At 39.3% G+C, this 15420-nt stretch overlaps 1 protein-coding gene across 3 annotated transcripts in view; it reads left to right on the top strand.

Moving 5' to 3' along the window:
- The window catches only part of PAK1 (p21 (RAC1) activated kinase 1), a 137953-nt gene that overhangs the window by 46853 nt on the left and 75680 nt on the right, over positions 1–15420 (top strand). For all 3 annotated transcript variants that reach the window (XM_023736585.1, XM_023736582.1, XM_023736584.1), the window contains exons 6-8: positions 6273–6389; positions 9609–9783; positions 11918–11981. In XM_023736585.1, coding sequence (XP_023592353.1) covers positions 6273–6389; positions 9609–9783; positions 11918–11981 — 356 coding nt within the window. The remainder of the gene's footprint in view (positions 1–6272; positions 6390–9608; positions 9784–11917; positions 11982–15420) is intronic.

Genomic DNA, 15420 nt, shown 5'->3' with positions numbered 1-15420 from the left:
TTAATTTCAGAAAAGAAGTAATAAAAAATAAATTCCGGACAGTACTTGAAACAAAAATATGTCATAAATGGACCATTGTAAGGAATTTATGAAAGATAGAAAGTAGATAAGATCAGATTGATCAGAGCAGAAGAAACTACAGTCTAACGTAGGTACAAAACAAAACTCCTGGGAAAATAAGAGTAGTTCCAGAGAAAAGCCTAGCTAAGAGAATATATAAGGAGCCATTGTGGAGCAAATAGTTAAGCACTCGGCTTCTAACTGAAAGGTTGATAGTTTGAACCCACCAGTGGTCCCATTGGAGAAAGACCTGGTGATCTGCTCCTGGAAAAATTACAGCCTAGAAAACCCTATGGGGCAGTTCTACTCTGTCACATGGGTTTGTTATGAGTTGTAATCTACTCAATGGCACCTAACAACGACGAGAGAATATATGCAAGACTCGGGAGGGAGTCCTGGGCCATTTTCAAGGGTAAATTAATTAAAATTTTATGTTTGAAATAGCAGGGGTAGCCTCCCCCTTAGAGTGAGCAAAAGACATCAGGTGCATGTGATTCTAGGCTAATACGAGAGAATTTTCTAAAGAAAATAAACTGCCTCCTTGAGAGGAGCTCTTAGTGGGTATGGGAACCTGAGAGAGAAGCAGAGCAGAGCCTGAGTTAACTGATCTCTACAACAGACATAAAGAAGGGGAAAAGGGAAAGGTAACTCTACGTCTCTGCTCAGTTTTTTGTTTTTGCTTTTTTAATATTCTTGTTTTACTTTTTTTAGCCTGGCTTTTTAGGGATTATCCCTGTGTTTTTTTTAGCTTAATGGTTAGCCAATGAATGATCAGACCTTTTTCAGGTCTGTCCCAGCTTTTACTTTCTGCAGAACCCTTTTGAATCTTTTATGCACATGACACAGCCTTAGGGTAAGCCAGGCATGTGTGGCTAGCTTGGGACCTCTTCAGTCTTCTCTGTGGCTGTAAGCAGCCTCAGCCAGAAATTTGTTTGCCCTATTTGGTACTGCAACCTCAGTCTAGTAAAGCCTAGAGCACTGACAGTGCCGCTGGGCCTGCCCATTACTCCAAATCGAAGTGAGCCCTCTTGGGCCACAGCAGCTCAGAGCCTGCTCTGCTCTGGCAGAACCTCTACTCTGATGGAGCTATGAGTGGGGTGGATGGGAGCAGCCAGGCCAGACTCAGGGATTTCCATTAATCTTATTGGAAGTTCAACAGTTTTTCAATTATAAGCATTTCTCGAATTTTGTATGCCTTTGGCAGATTTCCAGAGTGTTGAAATCGTTGTTTTTGACAATTTTGCCCAGTTTATGGTTGCTTTTTGAAGAGGATTTTCCAATCTCCTCTCTCTGCCGTACCTGGCAGTCTGCATATAATATTTTTAAAACAATAAAAACAAAAAGATGAAAGACATATTGCTCTGGGACTGTTATAAAAGATACATTGGAGAGGGCAAAACTGAAGGGCCAGAAAGCAGTGAGGAAGACTTGTAAAGGATTGGTAGGAGTGAGAGATCATAAGACCTGTGCTAAGGGCAGTGGCAGTGGGGCTGGAGAAGAGAGGATAGAATGGAGAGAACTTTTTGAATTGTGATCTGGGTTTTTATTTTTGTTTTTTCCCCACTTTACTACACTGCTTTTCATAGAATGGGAAAGAATTTTTTGTTTAGTCTGGTATCATGCTTGGTCTTCTTATCTCAAGGAAAAGTATCAGATTTTCCTTGTTCTGGGGTGGGTATAATCTTACTCCTGGGACACAATAGTTATGGAGCACACCCTGGCTACCATCTTCTCTGTGGAATAGGCTGTCACATTTCAGTGGCCCTTTTCAGTGTGTTTGCATCACATCCTTCCTAACTGCCCAGGGGCTTGAGTCACAGTTCTGCTGCCTGGTCATTTTCCTCTTTACTCTCATTCTTGATCTGGAAACTATTAGTTGATCAGGCAGCAGCCACCAAAAAAATGATTGACTGTATAGACTTGTCCTTGGCCATTTTTGCTAAGCCTTTTAACAGGCCTACCTGTAATAACAGCTGGTTTAGATCATGTTGAAGATATGATAAAGTAAACAAGGCTTTACAGAGTATAAAGCCATCAGAACTATTTATTTCTGTTGTAGAATGTAGGTGAACGGTTTAAGTCAGTTAATAGTTCAATCCTTAGCCATTTTGGTCCCCTCCTCCACAATCTTGTTCCCATTATCTCTACCCTCTCAATTGTTCAGGATCCTGCTGTTTAGATATTTCTGTCCAGTTTATCCTGCTATTGGATAAGGTACATTCATTCATTCAGCAGTCCTATATTGAGCACCTTCTAATTGTGTGGCCAGTGACATTATCATAGTCCATATTTGAGTTTTTTTTAAATGTATTTTACATGGATTATCTCTTTTAACCTTGCACTAGTGCTGAAGTAAGTACTATAACTAGCTCCATTTTACAGATGAGGAAACTCAGACAGAGTTTATTATCCAACGCAAAACTCATAATTTGAAAGTGGTAGAGCTAGGATTTGAACCCAAGCTGGTTGATTCCAGAATATCAGCTTTTAACCATTATTCTATACTACCTGGAAAAAGGAGCCCCGGTGGCGCAGTGGTTAAGTGTTTCGCTGCTAACCAAAAGGTCGGGAGTTCGAATCCACCAGCCGCTCCTTGGAAACCTGTCTTAGGCTGGGTTCTCTAGAGAAGCAAAACCGGTAAAACATATATATATATATATATATATAAATAAATTTATATCAAGGAAACAGCTCACGTGATTGTAGAGGCTGGAACATCCCAAGTCAGTGGATCAGGAAAGTGGTTTTTCCTGATTTACATAGCCGCAGGGGCTGGTGAACCCAAGGTCAGCAGGTTGGAGAGCAGGACTCTTGCTCACAGGCTGTGAAGGCTGACGAATCCCAAGATCGTCAGGCAAGACCGCAAGGGTTCTCCTAATTCATGTAGCTGCAGGGGCTGACGAACCCAAGATTGGTAGGTTGGAGAGCAGGACTCTTGCTCACAGGCTGTGAACATTAACAAATCCCAAGATCGACAGGTAGGCTGCTAGCTCAAGTCCCAAGAACTGGAGGTCAGACGACCAATAGGCAGCTGTAGGTCTAGAGAGGTCAAAAGTCAGAATGTCCACTTATATTCAGATGCAGGCTACAAGCCCAAGGAAACTCCCTTTCACCTGATTGGCTACTCACAGCAGATCCCATCATGGGGGTGATCACATATAAACATTGAGAATCATGGCCCAGCCAAGCTGACACACAATCTTAACCATCACAAAACCCTATGGGGCAGTTCTACTCTGTCCTGCAGGGTTGCTATGAGTCAGAATCGACTTGGCCGCAACAGGTTTACCTGGGAAAAATGATTATTGAAAATAAAATCTTAACAACCGGAGAAAATTCTAAAATAGTCAGGTAGATATTGTGTGAACACTTTTAATGAAGATGATAAAGAAAGAGAAAAGGAGAAGGAAAGACAAACAGAAATGACATCAGTGGAAAAATACATGAAGTATATATTCCAGCAGAAGATGTTTGAGGTCTGTCACTGGAAGAACAATTGAGGAAGTTGCAAGAAGAAAGAATTTATAAAATTTGAATGGGCAGAGAAGTTTCCATTGTAGTTATTCCTTGTGGTCATGTGGTAGTACGCCAAGAATATGCCTTTTCTTTAAGCAACTGCCATATTTGAAATGGTGTAATCGAGGGTACTCTGTTCATACGTATATCTCTTTAATAAAGAAAATCCATACTTGTGAATGAATTTATATGGAAAAGTCCTTAAAATATTGTTGAACAGTTGAAGCCATCTAAAGTAAAGAAGAATATAGGTTCTTTAATTAGTAAAATTTATGTTCTACTCTGCTTTGTAATATCTTATTTTCCAAAAGTAGATAGTAGCATAGATTATATTTAATATTCTTTGCCTATTTGCAGTAGAAAACTTGCATGTGATGAATATTTTTGTACCTAAGGCAAGGCAAACAATATATTAGTCTACATATGTGAACATACGAGGAATAAAAGTGCTGTTTATCCAACATGTTAGGAGTCAATAAGTAAGTTTGGTACTCTTTCTGAAAGCTTTGCGTTCTCCATCAGACTGTACTTTAAAAGAACTGAAAACCAGGAATGCTTGAGTTCATCAGAATTATGGGTCCAAGCTTCCTTTGGTGCTTTTCGCTGTATTGTTATAAAATAAGAATTTTTATTTGATTGGTTATGATAAAGAATCTTTTCTCTAATTTGTAAGAAACATCTTAATAAAGTACTTTAAAAAGAAAAAAATATAGATCGCATCACTCTTCTGCTCACAGCCCTCCAGTGACTTCTCGTTCTAGGATAAACTCCAAAGTTTTTCTATGGCCCCCATGGGCTTATATAATCTGGCTCCTGGCTAATTTTCTGACCTTCTCTTTTACCCCACTTATCCTTGCTCACTTTGTTACAGTCACCCAAGCCTTCTTGAAGTTACTGGAACACACCAGACATGTTCTCATCTCAGGGCCTTTGTATTGCCTCCATCTGCCAGGAATACTCTTTTCTCAGATAGCCATTCACTCAAGCTATTGTCTATATGTTGTCTCATTAGGGAGACTTTCCCATGACTACTGTATCTCTACTTCCATATGTTTGTCTTATTACTACCTGACACTTTGGTGATTTTTTTTTTTTTTTAAATTGTATCATCTTCTACAATACAAGCCATAGGACAAGGACTTTTATCTATTTTGTTCTTAATTATAGTTCCAGAGCCTAGAATAGAGCTTAACACACAGTGAATGAATGAATGAATGAATGAGTTGGAGTTTCCATTTGTTTTCTTTGTAAACGGAGGTTTGCATTTATTAGACATAATGTTAATTTAATTGGTTCCTTACATCTGTCTAGCCCTTTACCATTTACAAAGTGTTTTTATAGCCACATAACTTCATTTCATCCTTCCAGTGGCCCTCTGGGGTAGTTGAAGAGCTGCTGTCATTATTCCTATTTTATAGATGAGAAACTTGAGTCTTAGAGTAGTATAGCCTTTCCCAAGGACACAGGACTAAGAAGTAGAAATCTAGGGCAAAAACCCAGATCTCTTGACTCTGTTGTTAATACTACTTCCCCAAGTGATCACTTGTGGAAAACAGAATGTATTTCTGAGGAAGGTGATGAAATCTCCTTTTCTATAGAGTTGTAGAAGCAAACAAGCCTAGTGTTTACAGTATACATTAGAGAGGCCCCCAGGCCACCTGATGATGAAGAAGAGGCTGCTGTGTCCATTTTATTTCCATTTTGGTTCCTAGTTTTTGTTGAGGGGAGAGTGGGGAGAAAAGAAATGAGAGCAGAAAAGTATCAAAATACATGTTTTGACAAGGAAAGAACGTTTTTTGAATTTTACAGCTGAAAATTACTTAAGGTCACCCCTCTATATCACTTCTCATCCTCCCCATTCCTCAAGTGATGAAAGTTGAGACCAAGAGGATAGTTGTGGCCACCACACCTAGTTACTTGCATATGCTGGCACTGTCAGTTTCTGAGTTACGTTCTGCACTGGAGGCCCTGTTGAAGTCTATGAGATTGCCACTTTTTCTCACCTGAGTATGTATGTCAGCTATACTGATGAGTACTCCCACACTCAGTAACTCTGGTCTCGTATCCCTCAGTTCTTCCACATATCCCCTGTCATTCTGACTCCTGGCTTTCATCTCTCAGGAGGCCCCAAATGGCAGGCAGAAGGGGAACTCACTCTTTGTCCCTTATACCAGATGGTGAGCTGCTTCAGGACATGGGTCATCTTTTTCATCTTTGTATCTTCATATCAACAGTATCCGTCACAGTATCTTACTAAGCACAAACTAAGTGCTCTGAAAATATCTGAGACTGTTCAGTTATATCAGAGTATATATAAAAATATCCTTATTGCCTCCCTTGTCCTATGCTATAATCATTTGATCTCCATCAAAAATCTCATGTTTTGGAGCCACTTTGTCTCTTGAATTTGTGTTGTAAACAGTAATGGTATGATATTTTTGCCTGGACCTGCCCTAAAACCTGCTACTTACTCTTGGCCTAGCTTTGTTAAAGTTTGCATAGGAAAATCAAGTTACTGCAGATTATAGCAGATCTAATTAGCGGGTCTGGTAAGGTTCATCCCCAGGGCTTAGAGATTGATGTGGGTTCCAGAAGGGATGTCAGGATGGGATTCTTCTGCGGGGCTGGTGATCCTGATAGCTTAAGTTCCATGTCAGCTGGACAGGATGAATGAATCTGTTTTCTTCCCTGCATAGAATGTGAAGGCTGTGTCTGAGACACCAGCAGTGCCACCAGTTTCTGAAGATGAAGATGATGATGATGATGCTACCCCTCCTCCAGTGATTGCTCCACGCCCAGAACATACAAAATCTGTGAGTCTTTGGGGACCCTGACAGCTCTGTGATTTGTGATGGATGTGGGGTTTAATTTATTAGAATTGGTTGGGGAACGTAGGGACTAATGCTGAGGCCTAGAGGTTGGATGCTCTTGTAGGGGCTCTTTGGTTTTAGAGTTGGTGTAATAACCCAAATGCCTTGATTGAAAGATACTTTCTGTATGATTAAAAATAAGAAACGGTGTATTTATTCATCACTGTTCTGCAGATAGTCCCAAAGTGTCCTAGAATTAGTGTTTATACCAGCCCAGCCCTAGTTTACTTAGCCTGTTCTCTACAGATAGGATAGGAAGATATACAGAATTGATGTTACTTAGTGTAGGACTAACATAAATTATTCCAGTCTCCTAGGAAGCAAGAAATGATCCTGCTGCAGATCCTTTCTTCTCTGTTACATGTGTGGTGTTCAGCCTCTTAGAAAATCATTGATGATACTGAAAGACCCAAGAGAATTTATAAATATGTTAGTGCTATTAATATGCTGGACATCAGGAGTGCATTTTGATGCCGGATGTTGGCAGTGATTTTTATTTAACTTCCTTTGAAGTTCCTGCATCTCAGAACAGCCTCAGTCCCTCTACCCTCACTTTGATTTAGCATCATTGAGCAATGAACTACCATCAGATGATACCCTACTAGTGTTTCTTTTTTGGGGCTTTTATATTATGATGAGAACATCATAGGGAAAGAACTTTCTAGAGTTTAAACTCTGATAATGTAAAAAAAGTTGCACTGAGCATTTAGGGCAGTATTGAAGTAGAAGTTGGTTGATTGACTATGGGAGATGCTGTGGAGGAAATTCAAGGGGATTAGATAACTTCTTAGGCTGAGAATTTATAAGCACAATCTGTGGCAACACCTTTTCTGTAAGTCACAAATTCACTTTTAAGGAAAGTAGACTTCAAAATTGCAGTGTTGTCAAAATATCTCATATTAATATGGCCCTTTTTGGTTTCCAAGAGTGTTCATTTAAAAAATTCTTTTCCCCTAAACAATGAACCTCTCAAAAACAGAGGAAATATACATGTATGCATTTGTAGTGTTTAATGTAGTTCTTGACAAGTACCAGAAAGGCAGTGAATATTGAATGAATTGACAAATTTGATCTTCATAGCATCGCTTTGTAAAAAAGCATTGTTAATTCTTAACTTATAGAAGGAGAAGCTGAGATTTGGAGAGGTAAATTGATCTACCCAAAGTTTTTACTCTCAAAGAGCCAGGATTTGAAGGCAGGTGATTGACTCCGATTACCTGTTGCTATCCTCCATAGCACAGTGGCCTTTTTGTGTGTGCAGACCCATGCTGGGAGCCAGAGAAAAAGCAAAATATTAGAGAAGGAAAAGGTAGAGTTTCTGCTCTCAAGGAGCCATGTCAGGAGAAATAAAGAAGGAGAACAAGGACATGAAAGTACAAGTTTAGGTGCTAGAGGTGTAGTTGGTCTACAGGTGTAAGAATACAAAGTTGAGAAATCATTATTCTAGAGTAGTCAGGAAAAAAGCCATAGTCTGTGATCTCAGTGTCTTGACTTAATTGCTGCTCCCACTGCATGGACAGTTCACTCTCATTTCCACCTATTAAAATCCTGTCCATCCTTCAGGATTCACCTGAAGCATCTCATTTGTTTATTTACTGATTCATCAAACATTTATCTGAATGCTTGCTTTTTGTTAGCTCAGTGGTTAGATGCAGGAACTCAGAGATTAATGACACGTATTCCCTGTCCTCATAGAGGTTATAGACTAGCCAGTAGATAATTGTGATATTTTTGTGATAAGATCTGATAAATACCTTGAAACATCTCCCACGGGAAAGGGATATAATTTATGATCACTTCTTCTGAACCTCAATAGCATATAGTTTGCTCATTTTGTATGACATTTATCCCTTTCTGCCTTGTAGTTACCTGACTTTCTTACCTCCTTCATGAATGAGAGGATGGGGCAGCATTTTGTATAGGGTGAGGCATAAAGTAGATTGTCAGTAAATGCTTGTTAAGTAAATGAATGAAAAGAAATATGATAATGTTAACTAAATTTGAATGCTTACTATGTGCCAGGCATGATTCTAATCACTTCACACATATTAATTAATTATTCCTACAGCAACCTCATGAAATTGGTATCATTATTATCACTGTTTTACAGATGAGGAAACTGAAGCACAGAGAAATTAAATAACCTGCTGAAGATTATACAGATAATAAGAGTTGGGATTTAAGCCCAGGCAATCAGGTTCCAGAGTCTGTGCTCTAAGTCACTATTCCACACTGCCTCTTGAACAAGAATAAGAGATAGTCTCTTCTCTGCAAGGGTTAGGATTTAAAGGGGGAGTAACTTAATAGAAGATAATGTTAAGTGCTATAGTAGCAGTGCAAAGTGTTGTGTCATTTCAGCTTGGGAAAGTATAGAATTTTACAGATGAAAGGTATTGCCAACTAATGATAGCATCTTTCTTTAAATCCTTTCTGTTGAGAATTTAAAATTCTCATGGAATCCAGACTTTCTGGAGTCATCGAGGCCGTACGACCCCCGGAAACTATTATCTTGAGGAAATCTTTAAGCCTTGAACCCAAACTATCTCCTGAAGTCATTTTTGAATCAAATAATAGTTTAGCCTAATTAGAAAACAATGTCTGCATTAAGCATTATATTCTTTTAAATAATTATCTATTTGTAATCAAATTGACAACAGCAGCTCCAAGGACAGATGAGAAGTTTAGGAGGGGCAGTGAGTTTGTGTTAATGACTTTTGGAAAAGGTTGTCGAGAAGGGTGGCACAACTTGAAGCATGTAACCAGTGTCACTGAATTGTACATGTAGAATTTGTTGAAGCGGTGTATCTTTTGTTGTGTATATTTTCACCAAAAATAAATAAATGAATAAAAAGAATGAACCACCAAAAAAAGAAAAAAAAATCACTTCTTTTGAGCATTGTCTAGCCTGTATTGAATATCTTCAGTGATGAGGCTCTCACTAACCCCTGTTGCATAAAGAGAGAGCAAGGAATGCCACAATGTACCCAGAGAAAGTAGGCCTGGGCACAGAGGAGGAGGTGTATAGATTTTTACTTTGGAGACGGGATGAGTTTATTGGGACTTTTTCTGTGAATGTTCTAATCCGACTTCTTAGAGAGACTCCTTAGCTTCCCCCATGCTAACAAAGGCTGACTTTGCCAAATTCTTGCACTAACAATGCAGGTATACACACGGTCTGTGATTGAACCAATTCCTGTTACTCCAACTCGGGATGCGGCTACATCTCCCATTTCACCTACTGAGAATAACACCACTCCATCAGAGGCTCTGACCCGGAATACTGAGAAGCAGAAGAAGAAGCCTAAAATGTCTGATGAAGAGATCTTGGAGAAATTACGTAAGCACTTTGTAGCTTTCTGAACCCTCCTCTGGTCTGTGAGTGGTCAAGCACAGAGATGGAATTCCACTGCTATAAAGATCCTAGTCCTAGGCTTTGTCCATGTGGCTGGCTAACCATGCTTGGTGCTGTAGCCACAGACTGTGCTTCTCCTCACCCTGCCCTTGCACACACCCGCTTCCCTGTCTTCCTAGCCTTGGTTGGATACCACTTTAGGTTGGGGATGTGATGAGAGAGAATGTGGATAGCTCACTTTAAGGGTTAGGCACCCCTCACCCCTAGGCATTGTTTAAAGAGATGACAAATAGCCTTTATCTAGTGAATAGTCTGGAGTGTTGTGTTGAGAAAGATTGTGTCCTGGTGGGAGAGAGTGCTATGATTGATTATTGATGTTTGCCATTGACCTAGGAGAAGAGAGGTCAGCCATCTTGGTTGTAGGAAAAGAAGGAAGGGAAACATTTTTGTGAGCCTGTACTATGTATCAAATGACAAGTAAGGTATTTTGTTGATTTTTTTTTTTTCATTTAATTCTCAAGTTAATCCTGTGAAGACAGACATTGTAATCCTCATTTTTGCATTTAATGTATTTGAGGTTCAGAGCTGCTAAATACCGTGCCCTAAGTGACAAAGCCAGTAAATTGATGAGGCTGGGGTTAGAGCACAAGCTTGTGCTCCTGCAGTTAGAGCATGCTGCCTCTTGCTGTCAGGTGGAAACTTCTATTTTACTTTCCTTAGCAGCCAGAAATGGGGTATTATTAGGGTAGCTTGTTTCTGTGTTTCAGTAAACACTAGAAGAAAGAACTGGGTTTCGTCTGTGAACTTGGAAAAATCATTTGAAAAGGCTTTTGATTTACTCTTTGTACCTACCTACTTCCAAAGAGTATTTAAGGTGGCTGATTTGGCCAAGTCTGCAAACTGGCATTGCTTTCTAAAGCTGAAGTTTCTGGTTCTTTAGTTTTGCACCTCTCGATTTCTTTCTGATAATTCTTGTATGACATTTTTTTTTTTTGTTTACTTTTTTTAAAATTGCCCTTGCCCAGGCCCTCATGAAATAATGTAGTAAAACAAAAAAAAAGCCACTCACTTGGCCATTTACGTACCCCTACTGACCTGTATGTAATCTCTTTCCCAGAACCAGATTCTTTTTCCCCCCACAGTAAGATTTAGAACATAGAATTATGGAAAACAGACTGGTCTGTGAGTTTGGAGACTTGGGTTGAAGTCCCAGCCCTGCCACTGATTGGACAATTTCCTACTGTTCTCTGAACTTTTTTTTTTTATCATCCTTTAAATAGGGATGTTAATACCTGCCTCATTTGTAAGTCAAATGAGGTAATGTATGTGAGAAGGGCAAATTCTAGTAATTGACGTAAGTGGAGAGCACATAGGAATGGGAGACTAAAAACCAAGCTTCTAATCTCAGCTCTGACACCAATTTGCTGCGTGACCTTGGGGAAGTATTTTCCCTTCTGTGGGCTTCAGTTTCCCCATCTCTAGAATACAAGTTGTGAGACCCATTGTTCTCTCTCATACCTCTATGTCCTTTCACTTGAACGGTTCTTGTTCCCCACTGTAAACCCTTTCCCTAATTTCTCTCCTTGGCTAACTCCTATAAAAATCAATGCAGATATCATTTCCTTTCCGAAGCCTTACAAGGCTGTGTTTTGTGCCTCTTTCTGTACCCTCTTGGAATCTATCCCAGCAATTATATTTTCATGGAGCTTTATGCTTAGTTGTCTATCTCCTCTGTGAGCCTGAGCTCCTTGAGAGCAGGGACTATCTTGACTCTGTCTTATCTATATCTTTATTCCTAGCACTTACCATAGGGCTTGGGATGTAGTAAGTAAGCATAATAAATGAATAAACATTTATTGAATGAATGAATTTAAAAGATGAATGAGTGGCTTTCAGGAGCTTAGAAATAGGATAGATTGACATGAATAAAAGCAGTCGAGGAGATGAAACCTTTGGTTGTGACTTACGGGGAAAAAGATAAGAACCCGCTTAGTGTGTTTTTTTGGGTTTTGGAGGTAGTTCTTTAATCCTTGCTAACTCCAGGGGAGTGGGGAGCATGGGGCCTATTTTGTATCTTGATTTGGGAAAAAATGATTCATGGTCTCTGTTTCTTTTAAAGGGAGCATAGTGAGTGTGGGCGATCCTAAGAAGAAGTATACGCGGTTTGAGAAGATTGGACAAGGGTTAGTAGGGGCATTTTCTTTCCCTGAAGAAATGATGTAAAACTGTGTGTGCTGGAATATATAGATTTCACTGTAGTTTTGCCTCTCATAAACCTTGTTTTTCTTTCTCCATCTCACCCTTCACTCGTCTGGAGGTGTTAGGTTAGGCTGTTTTGGTGTGGCAGAATTATACTTAATATGAGAGATATGCCATTAGCTGACCATGTTGCTAAAAATACCCCTGCAGCGAGAGCGAGAGACCATTTATTTTCTTAGCACAAAACCAGCTTCCCAAATTACAGCTCTGCTTGTCTTGATTAACCCTGTTTGCCCTAGTGCTGACACCTGCCAGCACTAATATGAAATGTGGGACCCAAAACTGCAGATGATCCTGCTAGTAAAACAGGACCTATTTTTCTCGGTAAATGCCAGATTTCATGTCTCCTAGGCTCTGGTTCCTTCTCTGCATCTTGGATGCTATCTTTAGCTTACTGAACTCAGCAAATCTCAACTGAGTTCCTCTTGTGTACTAGGCGTTATGAATACAACTATGAATCAGACACAATCTCTGCCCTCAAGGACCTTAAGTCCGCAGGAGATAGATAGATAAACAGAGAATTATAATATACTGTTATAAGTCTTAAAACAGGGTTTGGACAATATTTTGAGTGAAAGAAGCCAGACATAAAAGAGCAGATACTATAAGATTTTATTTCTTTGAAGCTCAAGAACAGGCAAAACTAATAATAGTAATAGAAGTCACAATAGTGGTTACCTCTGGGAGGGAGATGTTGATTGGGAAGGGGCATGAGGAAACCTTTGGGGGTGATGCAGATGTTTTATATGTTGATCTTGGTGGTAAATACATGGGTGTGTACATATGTAAAAAATTATAAGGTGTACACTTAAGAGTTACGTGAATTACTTTAGGTAAGTTATACCTCTGTATAAAAACCCCGTTGCCATTGAGTCAATTCCAACTTACAGTGACCCTATAGGACAGAGTAGAACTTTCCCATAGGGTTTCCAAGGAGCAGCTGATAGGTTCGAACTGCTGACATTTTAGTTAGCAGCCAAGCTTTAAACCACTGTGCCACCAGGGCTCCATACCTCTGTACAAAAAAGAAATGAGATTTCTACAGACTTACCAAAAGAGCTGAAATTTAAAAAGAAACCAGAAAAAAAAAAAAAATCTGGCTTGGAGTAAGAGTCCCTGGGTGGTGCAAACAGTTAACCTGCTTGGCTGTTAACCAAAAGACTGGAGGTTTGACTCCACCCACAGGCACCTCGGAAGAAGGGCCTGGCGATCTACTTCGGAAAGAATCAGCCATTGAAAAACCCTATGGAGCAGCTCTACTCTGACAGTGACACACATGGGGTTGCCATGACTTGGATTGCACGGCAACTGGTTTTTATAACTGGTAGCTTATAGTGGGCTCTCGGTGTTACTTGAATGAAAGCATTGTTGCTAATGAACTGTTTCAGTTTTCTTTCTGATGCATCCAAGAACTTACGAAAATAGGAAAGTGTTACATAATATAATGATGTTATGGTTGTACAACATTTCACAGTTTAAATCTGTCATTTGTATCTATTGTTTAATCCTCAGAACAACTCAGGACTTGAGTAGGTCTCATTTTTTCCTGGTCCAGTGTTTTTCCAACTAGACATGCTTTTGTGAGTCTGCGCTGGTATACTGTAGTTAACACCTTGAGAAAAAATTATTTTGCTTACCTCGGAGTAATCTGGGATGGCATTTCCTTTAAGATATTAAAAATGTAGCAGAAAGACACACAGGTCTGGACAAGTCAAGTCCCTTCTCTAAGGGAGAGAGGAGGTGTAGTTGAGGCCTTTCACCTCCAAATATTCTATGATTCTTTTTATACGGATAAAAACTCATTGCCATCAGGTCGATTCTGACTCATAGTGACCCTATAGGATAGAGTAGAACTGCCCCATAGGGTTTCCAAGGTTGTTTCTGTACAAATATATGAGGCCTATAAATAGGCAACATCTGCAAAATGTTCTCTCCTTACTTATGTCACATATCTGTTAGTGCTAAAGAAGGAATGAAGTATTTATTAAACACCTATGCTGATGTTTTCATATTCCATGATTTTAAAAATATAAGTGCCGCACAGATATGATGAATTGGTGATATTATAATTTTTGCTTACTTTTTTTTCTTTCTTTTATGACCTGAAGATTTTTTTTTCCAGACCTGGAGCTCAGGTCTAGTCATTTGTCTACTCAAGATAGAAACAATCAAGTACTAGCTTGTGGGCCTGAATAGCCTCCTAGACCTTTGTAATCATGGAGACATAGTCCCAAAATGTCTGGTCCCTGGAGGCCTGGGCATGTTTGTCCTTTAAGAATGGTGCATCTGGTAGGATGGGGAAGGGAGTGGGGACAAGAAGATAGGCACCAGCTTTATGACAGAACATAGCTAGGGGTAGGATGATCATGCAGTACGAAGTAATTGCCAATGCAAATAATCCAATCCTTCTCTGGTGGCCAATGTCTTATGTTCACAGTTTCCTGGCATCTAGCAAGGATCCTAGTTAAATAGTGTTGGTTAGGGAGTTAGTAACCATAATTTCTAGCTGCAAGGCATACTTACAAGTGACTTTCCCCTTAATTGACTTGGCTTCCACAGGCAGCATTATCTCAGGGCTTGCCTAGAATACATTCTTGCAATGGATCAGAATTTTAAATTTCTTCAAATTATATCATATATACCTGCCATATAGCATGTATAGCTGCAAATATGTGGTTTCGTCCTCCCATCACCCACCTGCAAATACACAGGATTTGTAGTTATAGGCATAAAATGAGGCTTTTAGTTAATTTGAATGGACATGGCTACTTTCCTAGCATTACTCCTAGTGTTTTCTCTCTCTCTCTGTGCGTGTGTAACATACATACAGGTACATATGTATGTATAGTGAGATTATTCTTATCTTGGGGTTGGGGTAGAAGTAGTATCAGATTTTCTGGGAGCATGTGTTTCGAAAGCATGTTTAATATTATTTTATGTTTAAAAAATGAAAAATAACCTATTTTATAAGACAAATTATAGAAAATAAAGCTTGGATATCCTCTTGGTAGGATAAAAGATTGGAAACACTGTTATAAAGGGCTGTAGGATCCTATAAGGTCAGAGAAGGAAGGGCACTTTGAAATTATTTTAGATTATTCAGTATGGTTCTTGAAGGTTTTAAGTTTTTAAATAGTTACAGTTTTTTTAATGACTCTAACGTAAGTGTACAACTCAACAAATTTTCAAATAGTGAACATACCCAGGTAACCAGTACCCAGATTAAGAAACAGAACATTACTGGCACCCCAGCAATCTGTATCTTTTTTTTTTTTTTAATTGTACTTCAGGTGAAGGCTTACAGAACAAATAGTTTCTAATGAAACAGTAGTACACATATTGTTTTATGACATTGGTTAACAA

Source organism: Trichechus manatus, unplaced genomic scaffold (genome assembly GCF_000243295.1).
Source record: "Trichechus manatus latirostris isolate Lorelei unplaced genomic scaffold, TriManLat1.0 scaffold00088, whole genome shotgun sequence".
Classification (NCBI taxonomy): domain Eukaryota; kingdom Metazoa; phylum Chordata; class Mammalia; order Sirenia; family Trichechidae; genus Trichechus; species Trichechus manatus.
This window is presented reverse-complemented; position numbering and strand designations above follow the sequence as displayed.